General features: G+C 36.9%; 1 protein-coding gene across 3 annotated transcripts in view; it reads right to left on the reverse strand.

The window, feature by feature from the left end:
• Nucleotides 1–14,052, reverse strand: part of LOC121315930 (1-phosphatidylinositol 4,5-bisphosphate phosphodiesterase beta-1-like) — a 295,784-nt gene that overhangs the window by 64,436 nt on the left and 217,296 nt on the right. For all 3 annotated transcript variants that reach the window (XM_041250543.1, XM_041250544.1, XM_041250545.1), the window contains exons 20-24: nucleotides 8,111–8,265; nucleotides 7,231–7,395; nucleotides 5,414–5,513; nucleotides 5,221–5,325; nucleotides 1,814–1,923 (exon numbers count right to left, since the gene is read on the reverse strand). In XM_041250543.1, coding sequence (XP_041106477.1) covers nucleotides 1,814–1,923; nucleotides 5,221–5,325; nucleotides 5,414–5,513; nucleotides 7,231–7,395; nucleotides 8,111–8,265 — 635 coding nt within the window. The remainder of the gene's footprint in view (nucleotides 1–1,813; nucleotides 1,924–5,220; nucleotides 5,326–5,413; nucleotides 5,514–7,230; nucleotides 7,396–8,110; nucleotides 8,266–14,052) is intronic.

Consider the following 14,052-nt stretch of genomic DNA (forward strand, 5'->3'; position numbering starts at 1 on the left):
GTGTATAATATGCTATATTCTCTGGTGCATGTTGAGAGAGTGTTCTTAAGTGGAGAATGAGAGCGGAGACAGGAGGTAAAAGATCATGCAACCAGCATACTACTTGTTACTGTTTGTTGTTTGTTTGTTTGGCCAATGTGCCTCTTTGCTGGAGTGTTTTGTTTAAATCTTTTGTTTTATTATTTAATAAAAGCACCGAGTGCCGTAGAGTCTCAGTTTTGCCCCCCCATTCCTTGTTTTGGCTTCTCTTCCCTGGTCTGATATTACCCCTGCAGCCATCCAGATCACATATGGAAATGAACAAATATGTTTGTTAGATCTGAAGTGTGTTTCTTTTATTACTGTAGTAAATACTAGTCACATCACTGCATTACGTTTATTTCTCACATTTTAAGTGACCCTATGGTGGCAAGTGGTGTTGTGCAGCCTATACAATAGATTGTGGATTAATCACATTTTAAATTTGGAGCAGGACAAAATTGATTCATATGTGTGCTGTAGATATATTTTGAATTGTAAATGTATGGAGAATTTCAATGTATTCCTTTAAATTTAAGTATAGTCGAATTTAAGATGCATCCCAAATTTCCCACTCTCAATTTGAGAAAAAAAAAAAAAACATACAATAAATTTGCATTTACAAAGATGCAACCTTACGCACATGGAGGCAGTTTGCGGCCATCTGCTGTCACATAGAGTATTACAGTTATGTGCTGCTTCTTATTTCCAGTCGTTACTCGCACCTGTTTTTCTCCCAATTTCTGAACAGTGGTATAGGCTTGGCATGTCGAAAAATACAGAGGTCTGATCAGCATTTCCAATCTGTCCAAGCTGTTACTGTCTGTTACAAAAACTGAAATTGTAAAAGCTTCTCTTTGAATTCTTCAGGAAGCTAATGATGCTTCTGTGAATGCTATGGATGATTCGAGATCGGGCAGTAATGTTTTGGTTCATCTTTTTTCGACAGTAAGTCATGTTGCTGCATGTGTATTCAGACAGTGATGTCTCTGTTCATCTTTTCATGGCAGTCAGTCACATTGCTGTTTGTGTATTTGTATAGTCACATCTTTTGTTGGCGATTTTAATTGCCCGCTTCACTATACCATACTCGAATTTAAGATGCAGGCTATTTGTGAGAAGCAAAACAATTGTTTAAAAAGGTACGTCTTGAATTCGAAGGAATATGGTATATAACATCACAGTAGGACAATGAAACTTTTTTCATGCAATAATTAGTTACGTTACACTTGTCATTCATTTGAGAGAAACAATATAATGCTATTGCCTCTGCTAGGAAGTCCCATTGTCAATTGAAAAATCCTGTTGGAAAAATCAGTATTCTGTGCCCACTCCCATCTCACTCAATATGGTAACTACAGCAGCTGCCTTCCAGATATTACAAAAGCACTTACTGAGATTATAACACAGGCACTATATCATTATTCAGGTAAACACCCTAGCAGAAAGACCAACTTCTGATCAATTACTGGTTGTTTAAAATGTACCATTAAGAACATCAGTTGTTGGGTAGCTGGATGGTCAAAGCTGGCTAGCAGCAGAGACAAGAGACACAGATTGCAGTTTAAATGCTTTTCACACACTTGCATTAAACAAAGAAATAAACTGGCTCCTGTTATATGCAGGTGGCCATCGCCAAATTGGCAATCAATTAACCAATTTGGCAATGGCCACCCCATCCCTGCCAAGCTTTCATTTAAATCTTAGCAAACTTTATTTACACAAAAGCACACACCAACACACAATATATTCACTGTTACATGCTCAGGGCCTCAGCCCTTCCACAACAACTCACCTCTTTCTTTACTTCTTCTTCATCCTCCAGTGTCAATGCAGCCAGCTGTCTGGCTCTTTGTTCCATTAGATTTACATATCTGATGGGGTTAGACAATGCCTCAATCACATCTAGAAATAGAAAACACAACCAATTTTAAATTGAATTTGTTTACAAACAACTGTATGTAGTATGATTGCAGTTTAACAGCACTGAACCTGTAAATTGCAGCACTAATGTAATTGCCTCTGCAATACATTACTTGTTTTTCACTATATACTTGTAACAGTATTTTTTACCTTCTGGAGTCTAAAAAACATGACATATTCAGTAATATATAACATATATATATTCAGTAATATATATATATATATATATATATATATATATATATATATATATATATATATATATATATATATATATATAGTGCCATGAAAAAGTATTTGATTTTCTACATTTTTGCACAATTTTCATGTTAAATTTGATCATATCTTTTGGTGGATTGTAGTAGTATATAGAGGGAATCCGACAGAAGAAATGACATCAAAGTTTGGTGCTTCTTTCATTTGTTTGGTGTGCAAGGTAATCAAACATGCAATCTTCAGGTGTGACAAAGTTATTGCCCCCCTAGTTAGCTCAACCCAATTAAAGGGATAGTGTCTTTTTTTTTTTTATCAGGTCAGTTGTTTGATTTGGGCCAGCCCTGCCCAATATAAATCTGACTAACTTTGGCCCTTACCATCAGAGTGAAGTTGTGAGCACACAGGTTCTAGAGGCACATCATGCCACGATCAAAAGAAATTCCTGAAAACCTCCGGAAAAACAGTTGTTGATGCCTATCAGTCTAGAAAGGGTTACAAAGCCATTTCTAAGGCTCTGGGGCTCCACCAAAACAAAGTCAGAGCCATATTGTCCAAATGGAGAAAGTTTGGGACAGTAGTAAATCTTCACAGGATTGGACGTCCTGCCAAAATCTCTCCAAGAGCAAGGCGTAAAATCGTCCAGGGAGTCACAAAGAACCCTAGAACAACATCCAGGGATCTGCAGGCCTATCTCGTCTCAGCTAAGGTCAGTGTTCATGACTCCACCATCAGAAAGACACTGGGCAAAAATGGGATTCATGGTAGAGTAGCAAGGCGGAAACCACTGCTCACTAAGAAGAACATGAATGTTTGTCTCGAGTTTGCCAAAAAGCACCTGGATGATCCTCAAGAGTTCTGGAACAATGTTCTATGGACAGATGAGTCAAAAGTGGAACTTTTTGGCCAACATGGGCCCTGTTATATCTGGCGAAAACTAAACACTGCATTCCACAGTAAGAACCTCACACCAACAGTCAAGCACGGTGGTGGTAGTGTCATGATTTGGGGATGCTTTGCTGCCTCAGGACTTGGATAACTTGCCATCATTGAAGGAACCATGAACTCTGCTCTGAATCAGAGAATTCTACAGGAGAATGTCAGGCCATCCATCCGTGAGCTGAAGCTGAAGCGCAGCTGGGTCATGCAGCAAGACAATGATCCGAAACACACAGGCAAGTCTACATCAGAATGGTTGAAGAACAAGAAATGTAAAGGTTTGGAATTGGGTCTAAGGAGGTGATTACTTTTTCACATGGGGGCATTGGGTGTTACATAACTTTCATTAATAAATAAATAAATAAATAAGTGTCAAAATGTATTCACTTTGTGTTATTTGTTCACTCAGGGTCCTTTTATCTAATAGTAGATTTTGGTTAAAGATCTGATAACATTCAGTGTCAAAAATATACAAAAATACAGACAATCAGACAGGGGGCAAATACTTTTTCACAGCACTGTATATATATAAATTGCAATATGATAATGCAGAACCTAATTCTAGAAAAGTCTAGAATATGCTAGAATGTAGGTGAACATTCTTAGAGAGTATAAAGGGGTTAAGCAGGGATGATTGCTGTCATTACCAATAAGATCTTAGGCAGAAAATGATTTCTTGTCATAAGCTGGAAAAGCCTACAAGAAGATTTCCAAGCATTTGAGTATCCCAATTTCAACTATTGCTTCTATTATCAAGAAGTACAAGACTCATGGTACTGTCACAATGATCCCTCGGTCTGGAAGAAATAAGGTTCTTTCACCAAGAGCAAGTAGAAGAAATGTAAGGAAGGTTAATAACAATCTGAGATTGACTGCCAAAGATATTCAAGTGGCTGCAAGTGGGACTGTGGTTTCCATTTCAACCATATGTCGAGTATTGGTGAAGGTTTAAATGGTCGCAGGCCAAGGAAAAATCCACTCTTAGGAAACCATCACAAGGACAATCGCTTAAAATTTGCAAAACAGCATTTGAATGATGGTTATGAGTTCTGCCAAAGGTTTTGTGACGTGATGAAACAAAAATCAAGCTATTTGGTCACGTTGATATTGATTACATTTGGAGATAGTCTGGTGAGGCGTACAAAGAAAAGAACAACATACCTACTGTCAAGCATGGAGGTGGTAATATCTTTATATGGGGCTGTTTTTCCTCTAATGGCACAGGAAATTTAGTTCCAATGCATGGTAAAATGTATTCCATAGCATACCAAAAGAAATTGGTCAATCATCTGAAACCCTCTGCTACAAAACTTGATTTAAAGCGCAACTGGACGTTCCAACACAACAATGATCCTGTATATTGACTTAAAACAGGTCTTATTTCTGACACCTCCTGGGATGTGAACATTTGTAGATGGCGCTGTGCATCTCACTGGTGCCTTTTAATTAAGCTTGCATATTATTGGACGAAGTCCGACATGTACATTGTTTACCAGCTTACTGCATGGTGTGCACATTAGTAAGCGTTGGACATAATCGGTAAACTATTATTTGCAGTGTTAAGTTTGCTCTTATTATGATGGATTGGTGGCTGATTCATGCAAAAGAAAGAAAAGCAAGAGCAGTGTTATACAGAGAAGCCAGTGGCATTTGGAATTTCTTTTTCTTTTTTTTTACCAGTACATGTATGTGGAGGGGGCATCAAGAACCGTAGGCAAGAGGAAGGGGGGCGCAGTCCAAAAAGTTAGGAGAACCACTGTATTATAACACTGCACTCTGTCTAATATATTCTATACTTTCTTGAAAAGCTTTGTACCATTTTTCCTCTCATGCTGCTGAAAGGATACATAACAGTAACATTAGTAGCTGGGGGATACATCCTTAATAAGCCAATCAATATTATGGAACTACACTTTGTGGTAAGTGGATAGAGACAATTTAAATATGTTTTTATTATGTTCATCTTGTCACCAAGACAAAGGGTAGTATGTTAAAGACTTTGTTAAGTAAACCAGATGTCAATTCCCTCGCCCTATACACAGCGTTACTTTATTTAAGACTGACAGGCTAGCTAAAAAGTAACAAATATAGAACATGCTTTAAATACTCTGAATAATGGCATATTACCTGCAAAGGTGTCTGGAACATAATCTTTAACTTGTATATACACAAAAACAGTTGGCAGCATCAGAGTCTGATTCTTTTCATTTCTAAGGCTGATGTAGTGGTAACCTAAAAAAGAAGGCATTAGTATGAGAGGATTTTTTGTAACACAGACAAAAAAGGTCTTCTGTTGAGAAGTATACAGTATTTTACTTACCTGGTCGAATAGCTGAAACTGGTATTATCCGATGGCCTATAAATTTACCACCTTCTTCAAACACTGCTATCCTCAGGGATGCCAAGGAAGGCAAAACAACCTAGTTATATAGAAATAGTTAGATTTAGATGCAAATATTACAGTTTGAAATATCAAGGGGTTGACATACGTATGTAAAGTTTAATCCTACTAGTGGACACTTGGTCATGAAAATGGCTTTACATTTTCTGTGCAGAAAGCTAAAAATTGAGATGGACACAGTGATCAGTGGTTCTTTCTAATATCGACCACCTATTCTGTTGTTTAACAAGTTATGTGAAACTTAACCCTCTGTTACATGCCCAGGCAATGTTTTATTTCCTGTACATAATTATTTGGTGTTTGACTAATTTGATCAAGTTTGCTGATTTGGTTTTGACGCACAGTTTGCCACATAAGGTTACAATTGGCCAGGGTTCTCTTTCCACCAAGTTTTATTTTACAACAAAAAGAAACAAACAAAATGAAGGTATTTAACACTGTTGGGATATTATATATTACTAAATGCAGAAATAGGAATTCCTTTTGATATCAAAAATAACATTGAGCATTGCTGATATCAAATATTCTATTTTTGATATCAACAAAACATTACTGGTATCAGTAATAGAATTGCTGATATCAGAAATTGAGGATTACATTTTAAAATGATTTGCCATAGGCTGTGTTTGTTTACAGAAAATGACAGCCAACGATTGTCGGGCTGTGGAACACTGACTGACCGGTGTACCTGTCCTTGTTGAGCGGCGAAATGAGTAATTAAGAACAGGGCATTTTAGGGATTTTTTTTTCTGACAAAAGTATATATTGGGTGTGCCAGGGAGAAGGTTCCTCGAGTGACCTCCCTTATAGTGGAAGTAGCGCTCAGCTGCCTATGTGGCTAACTTATGTTTTCCCACTGTTTGGTTTTGCATTTTTGTATTTATTTTTGTTTGCGTTTTCCCGCCAATGTGTTATAGCATTATTAGTATAGCCATGTGTTTGTCTCATATAACTCCACCCTAGAAATTGCCATAGCTGGCAGCCTAGTGGTAGCCAACTGCAATTGCATTGGAAAATTGTAAATAAAGTAATCCGTCATGTATCCACCTATCTGTTTATCCGCCATCATCAAGCTCTTCAGCAACGGCATCCAATTGTACAGCGCTAATGCAAAATGGCTACAGGAAAGCGTTTTGATTGGCAACTAAACAAAAAAAAACTGTGTTGCACTGAGGATAACAAGTAGGTAAAATACAAATCCTGGATAGGGCCCTGTGTGATTAAAGCTATAAAAACAGGTTTGCAGCATGAAGCCATTTACAAAATATATTTGAATTTAAACAGTCAAACTATTTCCTAGTTTTCTTACACATTTTATTAGCCAACTGATTTAAATATTATGTAAAATTGGAATTATTTTATTATGTTCGTTCTGGGTTTCCTTTCATATGGACTTTGTTCCCACTGTTCAGTGATACTGAGCTCTGATGCATCTAAGTAGAAGTACCATTCTTGCTCAGCCCACAATTAATCTCTAAGATAGTATATGATTACAGTACCGTGATGTACAAAACTGTAAAATGAACTTTACTGAATGTGCACAGGTATTGGTTATGGGTAAACTTTCCCTAACTTGGTATTAGGAACCTTTTATTACCTATTCATCCTTGGAATAGAGCAAACCCACATGCAGAGGTGTACTAGCAAGAGTTAGTATGACTAGTACCGTAGTTTCTCACATTTTGTTCCAGAGAAAACTTTTTTTATATAAAGTAACATATACAAACATCACTTACCTTCTTAAAAACTATGGGTTCTTCTTCCCAGACTGGGTTAATTGCATTTCCTTGGGAAGTCTTTGTTTTAAAAGCTTTCCGTCTCGTATCGACAGGTAATCCATACATATCTATTTCAACGTAAGTGCCAACTTTTTTATCTGATAAAAACTGTCCAGAAATGATCTGAATATAGAAAATGAGTCAGTATTACAATACATTAAGGGAAAAGTGAGGAAAGAAACAGAATTTTACATATTGACTTTCATAAAAACTTTAACAAAATTGGAAACTGCTGGACATACAGAATCCTGGAAAAAAATATATTGGACCACTACCCTACCTTACTCATTTTGTATTTTGTGTAGTTGTTTTTATCAGGGGAGACACTGGAAAGGGGTTGGGATAGTCCCTCTCCAAGTTTGTGGAATGTCTTGAACAGACTTTGTCTCCATCTTTCAGTGTGCTCCTTTGTGGCTCAACAATTTGGTCCAGTACTTGCCTCTTTATGGAAGTGGTTTCCTGACATCCGCCATGCTAGCAGCAATGTAGGTTTTCCACTTGCCCTTCCACTATGATACCACATGGTTGTTTTAGGATATCTGGTTAGCTCACTGGTGAACCCAATTCATCTTTCCACTAATATGGCACTTTACTTTCATATCTCGTTCAAAGACAGGCGCCATCACCTTTATAACATGCCATCAAACCGGGCTGTGGCTAGACCTTGTATTCCTATTTTGTAATTCAGCAAAACCTGATGGTGTACTAGATCCATATTGGAGGTGGTCTAACACTTTTTCCAGAATGGCGTATATTGTACTTTTAATAAATCAAGTGTACATTTTGTACAGCCTTTAGCAAATCTGAAAATGGTAACTACTGAGTTTTTTGTACCTACCTTAACTGAAAGAGTATTTGCTACTATTCCATCCACAGTTGACTCTGTGAAGGGGTCAAAGTGCTTATCTGGGCGTCTCATAAACTCTGGTTTCAGTCGATATCCACACTTCCCATTGTATTCATACATCCCCAAATTTAACTGCATAGATAGGTCTATAAAAAAAGAACACATTTTGATACACACTTGTGGTATCTGTTATCAAATTGTTTAGTTCAAGGTGACATTTCCAATATTTGTTGTGAAACAAATGTACTGTAACAAATGTAGTACCAATTAAGTGGGCTTCAGAGAATTATTTTACTTTGATATGTGTTTACAAATACAGGTTATAATTGAGGAGGAAAGAAAAGGAAATAGCAATAATAATATTATTGAAAGAATATCTTTGTATATAGATCTGCATCTTCAAAGTCAGGGAGTTACCATCATATATGAAAGACACAAATGATTTCCAGTGTAAAATAGAAGAACTGACAGTAACATGCAACATCAACTTAAAGATATTTTACTTGGTACCTTTGATGCCCCTTCCTTATATACAAACATCCTCATGAAGATGGCTTACTAGCACTAAAAGAAGCTCTTAACTAAAGAGTGATCAAGGAACCAACTACAGAAGTTCTTACAACACTAACTTCTCACTTCTCACTTGTAACAATTTAACTTTTTGTGAGAAAAACCATCTTCAGATATAATGGATAGCAATGGGTACCCACATTCCATCCTATTCAAACTTATTCCTGGGAAAACTAGAAAACCACATTGTTGTTAAAACAAGACATAAACCGTTGGTTTGGTGGCGATACATTGATGATATCTTTATGATTCAGACAAAGGGGAAGACATCTTGTTAATAACAGTCTTCAATGATGCCATTGGAGACTCCCATATTCCATTTATAGATGGTTCTGATTACCATTCACAGTAAAAAAAAAAAAATAAAAAAAAAATAAAAAATCAAGTTAATTGAGCAATGTTAATATCAACAGCATCTCTGCTCACCAAGGTGAAAAATAATGTCATTAAGGGAAACACAATTCCATTTGTGGTTGATATTTACCCTACATCGCCAGATTACAAACATGCAATTAGTGGGCAATTAAGTAAAACTCAAACAGATGCACTACCTGTGATAATCTTGAAGAAACTGTTATTTTCAATAGTACTACAACAAGTAGAGCCTACAGTATAAAAGAGAATATCTCCTGTAGATCTACCAATGTTATATATGTTATACAGTACAAACATCCTGACTACAAGAAACAGTATGTGGGTAAAACCATCAAATGGCCTGCATACTTGTTTCAGAAGGTCTGCCATAATTACCAACAAGCTGAATCAACCAAAGTACTTCAACTCTCAAAAGCATAGTCTTGATGATATTAAGGGATAGATGTAAGGATACGAGCAGTGATTTCAGGGTGCAAAACCCTTATAATGGACAAGACGAAACAGCAGAGTCAATGCCAGGGTCACTTTTTTGGGGATGCCGGTGGATGCTGTGCTAAAGCTTTATTGTCTCGCTCTGCAGGCCATCCTAGACCTAATTATTGCTGAACTGAGGGATGAGCTAGCCCCCAGCTTCAATCGAGGGACTGCTATCCCTGCACATGTGAAAGTGTTATGTTCTCTCCACTACTTAGCCTCTGTCTGGAGGGATATCCCAGTCCACATTTTCCAGAGTGCTAGGCAAATTGCATGCTGAAAAGGGCAGGCCAATACATATTTCTTATGGATACTAGCATAACTTGTTAGCTGAGGCTTTTCCAAACAATTCTGTTTCATGCTGAGTGATCTCAGCCATAAGGACTCTTAGTTCTCAGAATTTTTTTTTTTTCCCCCTGTGTGCCAAGAGGACTTTGCTGCCCTTCCTCTGTCATTTATTTTTTATTTTTTGGTTTGTATTTTTGTGCTCCACAAATATACAATATGCAAGCAGCGCCTACCGCTTTCTGTACTCCTAAATAGACCAAAGCGCTCATTGAAACCGTCATTATCATAATTGCAGATCACTATTTGTGCACGTTGAGTAATTTGCATTGCTGTTAAGCTTACATAGGGGGCAGTGCAAAATAATTGCCTGGCCGCAATGCAATTAGAATTTTGCATCCACAATTACTTGCACTTTGCCTATACTTACATCTACTCATAAGAGTCTTCCAAACTTTATAACTACTGCACACCCTGTGCTGTTATTGTTTGAATAGTGCAGCTCTGAAAGCTGTGAGGCAGAGCAACTAAACTAAGAAATACATGTCTTTATACATAATTCATGCCTGTGTGAGCAAATTAATTATACAGTATAACTATGTATACTGTATATCTATATTTACAATAGATAGATAGATAGATAGATCATTTGGATAGAATTGAGAATGTTAATGATAAAAAATGCCAGATTATTAAAAAGTAAAATACTGTATGTTTTTCTTTTTTTCAAATTAGCAAACCACAGTATAAGGTACTGGAGTCATAGAGGGAACATTCACAAAGATATAAGGAAAATGAGATTAAAGTTACAAAAACTACATGAATTTAATACAAGGGTCTTATGAATGAATGGTTCGTTGTTCTCAGAAAAAAACATGTGTGAATGACTAAACTTTAAAGACAGTAAACACAGTTCCCGATATTTTCTAATAGTTCAAAATGTAAGCATAAAAGACTACAGCACTGTCAAAATGCACAGTTTCTCTAAGTAAAGAAACATTGTAATTATAGCGATTATGACAATTGAGTTTCTCTTAATAACTAAATACCTCAAGTACTCAAGTTTTTTTTTTTTTAGTTTTTTTTTTTATTTTTTTTTTTTATTTTTACTGTTTTGATACCATGGCTGTTTTGCCACAATATTCTACCCAACTTTAGAACGAATGCAAAGTTCACCAATAAGTTACATCAAGAATCAGGCCAGCAGAGACTGCCAACAGCATAGAAGATTTACCACAAATGGGAGGCAAATTTGTAAAAGATTGTTCGAGACAGCTCTTGTAAAACAAGGAGAACTGGCTGATCTCAAAGTCTACAGAATCCCAAGATAACCACCCACACACACACACACACCCACAAAAGAAAACTGGCTCAGGGTGGCACCCTGAGAGATGTAATTAGTTCAAAAATAACTTAATAGTGTATTATTGGTATTTTAAAATACACAGTATTTCTGTATGTGAATGGTATATTTATTTAACACCAGTAGATGTCAGTATTTCCAAAGAGCTTTGTTAATAATCAATCTTTCACAGGATAGCCAATGGTTGCCGCAGGCTCCCCTAAAAAAGTACTGCAGTATTCATTTTACATGCTGCACAGTGTTGCATTGTACTGCATACAAAAAAAAAAAAAAAAAAAAAAAAACAACCGCTGTAATTCTGCAGCACAAATGTATTTAAGAAGGATTAGACTACACACTGTAGATAGAAACATAAAGGCTCTCCAATTTAAATAAAATATAAGTTAGGGTACTGAATATATCTTTACAAATATTCAATATAACAATATTGAATATTATTGTAAATATGTAATTTGATGTGATGCTATTGCATGTGATTGCAATTGGTAACATATTGTGATTCTACAGAATATCACTGCAGTGTGATGTCACTGTATATCATTTAAAAAAAACAAAACAAAAGGGCTCTCTAATCTGGCGATTCACAGGTTGTCCAGTAGCTTAACCAGGAAAATATAGAAACTCTTGTCAAACAACATACATATTAAATAATTTACTTTCGCTGTTTTGGTGACAGGCAGGCCTTGTGATATGCGCAGAAAGTAGACTGCTGTACATATAAATATGCTTTTTTTACTAATACTAATTTGACTATTGTATTTAAAGTAGTCTTTGGCTGTTACGGTTAGAGACAGGCCTTATAAGACAACATTATATTTTTAAATTTACATTCATTGCAGTACAATTTCTCTTTCTTTTTTGCAATTTGCCTTTTTCTCAATTTCCAAGAGTCTAAGAATCTCCATTCTAGACTACTTTTAACCAACAGCACTGCTTTATGCTGTAAATCTAGTTCGAAGATTGATTCTTTTTTGTGTGCTACAGAAATAATTTAAACACTACATAATTTTCCCAATATTTTACCCATTTTTGAAAAGTCACCGTGACTCTTAGTTAATATGTTGTGTCTGTGTCTCTCATTGTAAAATAGGTACTATGGAAAGATGTACAGGCATAGGTTACCATTTTCATCATGTGCTAGCAGTATAACATAAAACTGGGATGCTATTTTTGGTCATGTGTCCCTACATTAGCCAACTGGGATTCTGAGGGTTTAATAAAGCCTTATACAGAACAGTATTCTTGTAATATTAAAACTTTGTTCCAAAAGTTGTTGATTTTTTATTATGAAAATCAGATTAGTGCAATTATTCGCTTAAACCCCAAAGATCTTCCAGTGTCATCAGAGTATTTAGGAAAGACAATTTGTCTTGTGTCACAGCTAATTATGCCTTGTCTTTGTTTTTAGTAATACACTCATACACTGCGATTACACGTCTTAAAAACTAAAAAGCAAATATGCATCAAAGCAAATCTACTTAATTGTCAAATCCATATTATCAGAAAACGTCAATGTCAATCAGTCAGTAGTATACACAAGATACTCCATAGCAAAGGCAAAGCAATGCTGATATTTTATTTTAAATATTGAAAACTAAATCATAAAGTTTGAAGTCTTTGAAGTACACGATATAGAAATTCCAATTAGGAGAAGATAAGGAGTAAATGAATTAAAAAAAAACAAAACAAAAAAAAACTGTTGCAAAAATGACGGCTGAGGATGACCCAGAGGCTTACCTGGTCGCTTTTGAGCGTCTGGTTACCAACGCGTCATGGCCCAAGGAGTTCTGGTTAAGCCAGCTGGGACCTTGCCTATTGGGGAGGCTCAGGCAGCCTACAAGGCCATAACGGACACCGAAACCGCTCAGTATGGCCTGGTAAAGCAAGCCATTCTGCACAACCTGAAGATCACAGGGGAAAACTCACCATGCACGGCTCCGGGAGGCCCTCGGATACATGCCCCAGGGTTGTTGCACAAAAACTAGGTGATCTCATGGTGCACTGGTTTAAAACTACCCAGAAAACAAGCCTACAGATGGGAGAGGCTATTGTGGTTGAGCAGTTTTGCCATGTAGTTGGTGCCAATACCCGTGTGGATATGATGCCACAACCCTGACACTCTGGTAGAGACAGAGGATTTCAAGGACTCCCTGGTTTCAGAATCAAAATTATGTGCCAATGGTAGGGGCCATATGAAGTGATTCGGGCTATAGGAAAGGTGAATTATGAAATTAGACAGCCCGATCGGCGGAATGAACGTGAAATATATCATGGAAATTTATTAAAGCCCTTGCAAGCAAGGGAGGCCATATTTATAGCCCCAGGCGAAGTAGAGGATGATTTTGGCCCCGGTCTAGAGACCTCTAGCACTAGAGGCATTTCGATGGGGGAAAACGCACAAGCTTGGGAATGGTGTCTGGTGCACAGGGGGCGTGACCTGGACAGGGGGATAAGTAGAAGCTGCTGCTGGAGTAAGAAGAACAGAGAGACAGAGAGGAGCAGAAGAAAGCCACGGAGAGCAAAGTCAGACTAAAAAGAACCTGAGACTGCACTTAACTGGCTGTAGCACACACATCCTGAATTTTGAGGGAGACATAAGGTGCCTGAAAAAGTTAAGGGGGCACGGTAGTTACGCCTTGGATCTGAAGTGCAGCCTGTCACTCTTATACTGGCGGATATATGTATTGACCATTCTGAAGCAGACAGAAAGCAAACTGGTGGAAGTTTAAATGATCTACCACTTTGATCTTTGGAAAATAGGCACAGATTCTTAGAGTATTATATATTCCGCCAAAAAAAGAGCCAGAATAACAAATGAACAAAACTAGCCGCTAGATTCTCGCCATGTTTTCTGCAGCTTTAGCGT

This window comes from Polyodon spathula, chromosome 5, assembly GCF_017654505.1.
Source record: "Polyodon spathula isolate WHYD16114869_AA chromosome 5, ASM1765450v1, whole genome shotgun sequence".
NCBI classification, from domain to species: Eukaryota; Metazoa; Chordata; class Actinopteri; order Acipenseriformes; family Polyodontidae; genus Polyodon; species Polyodon spathula.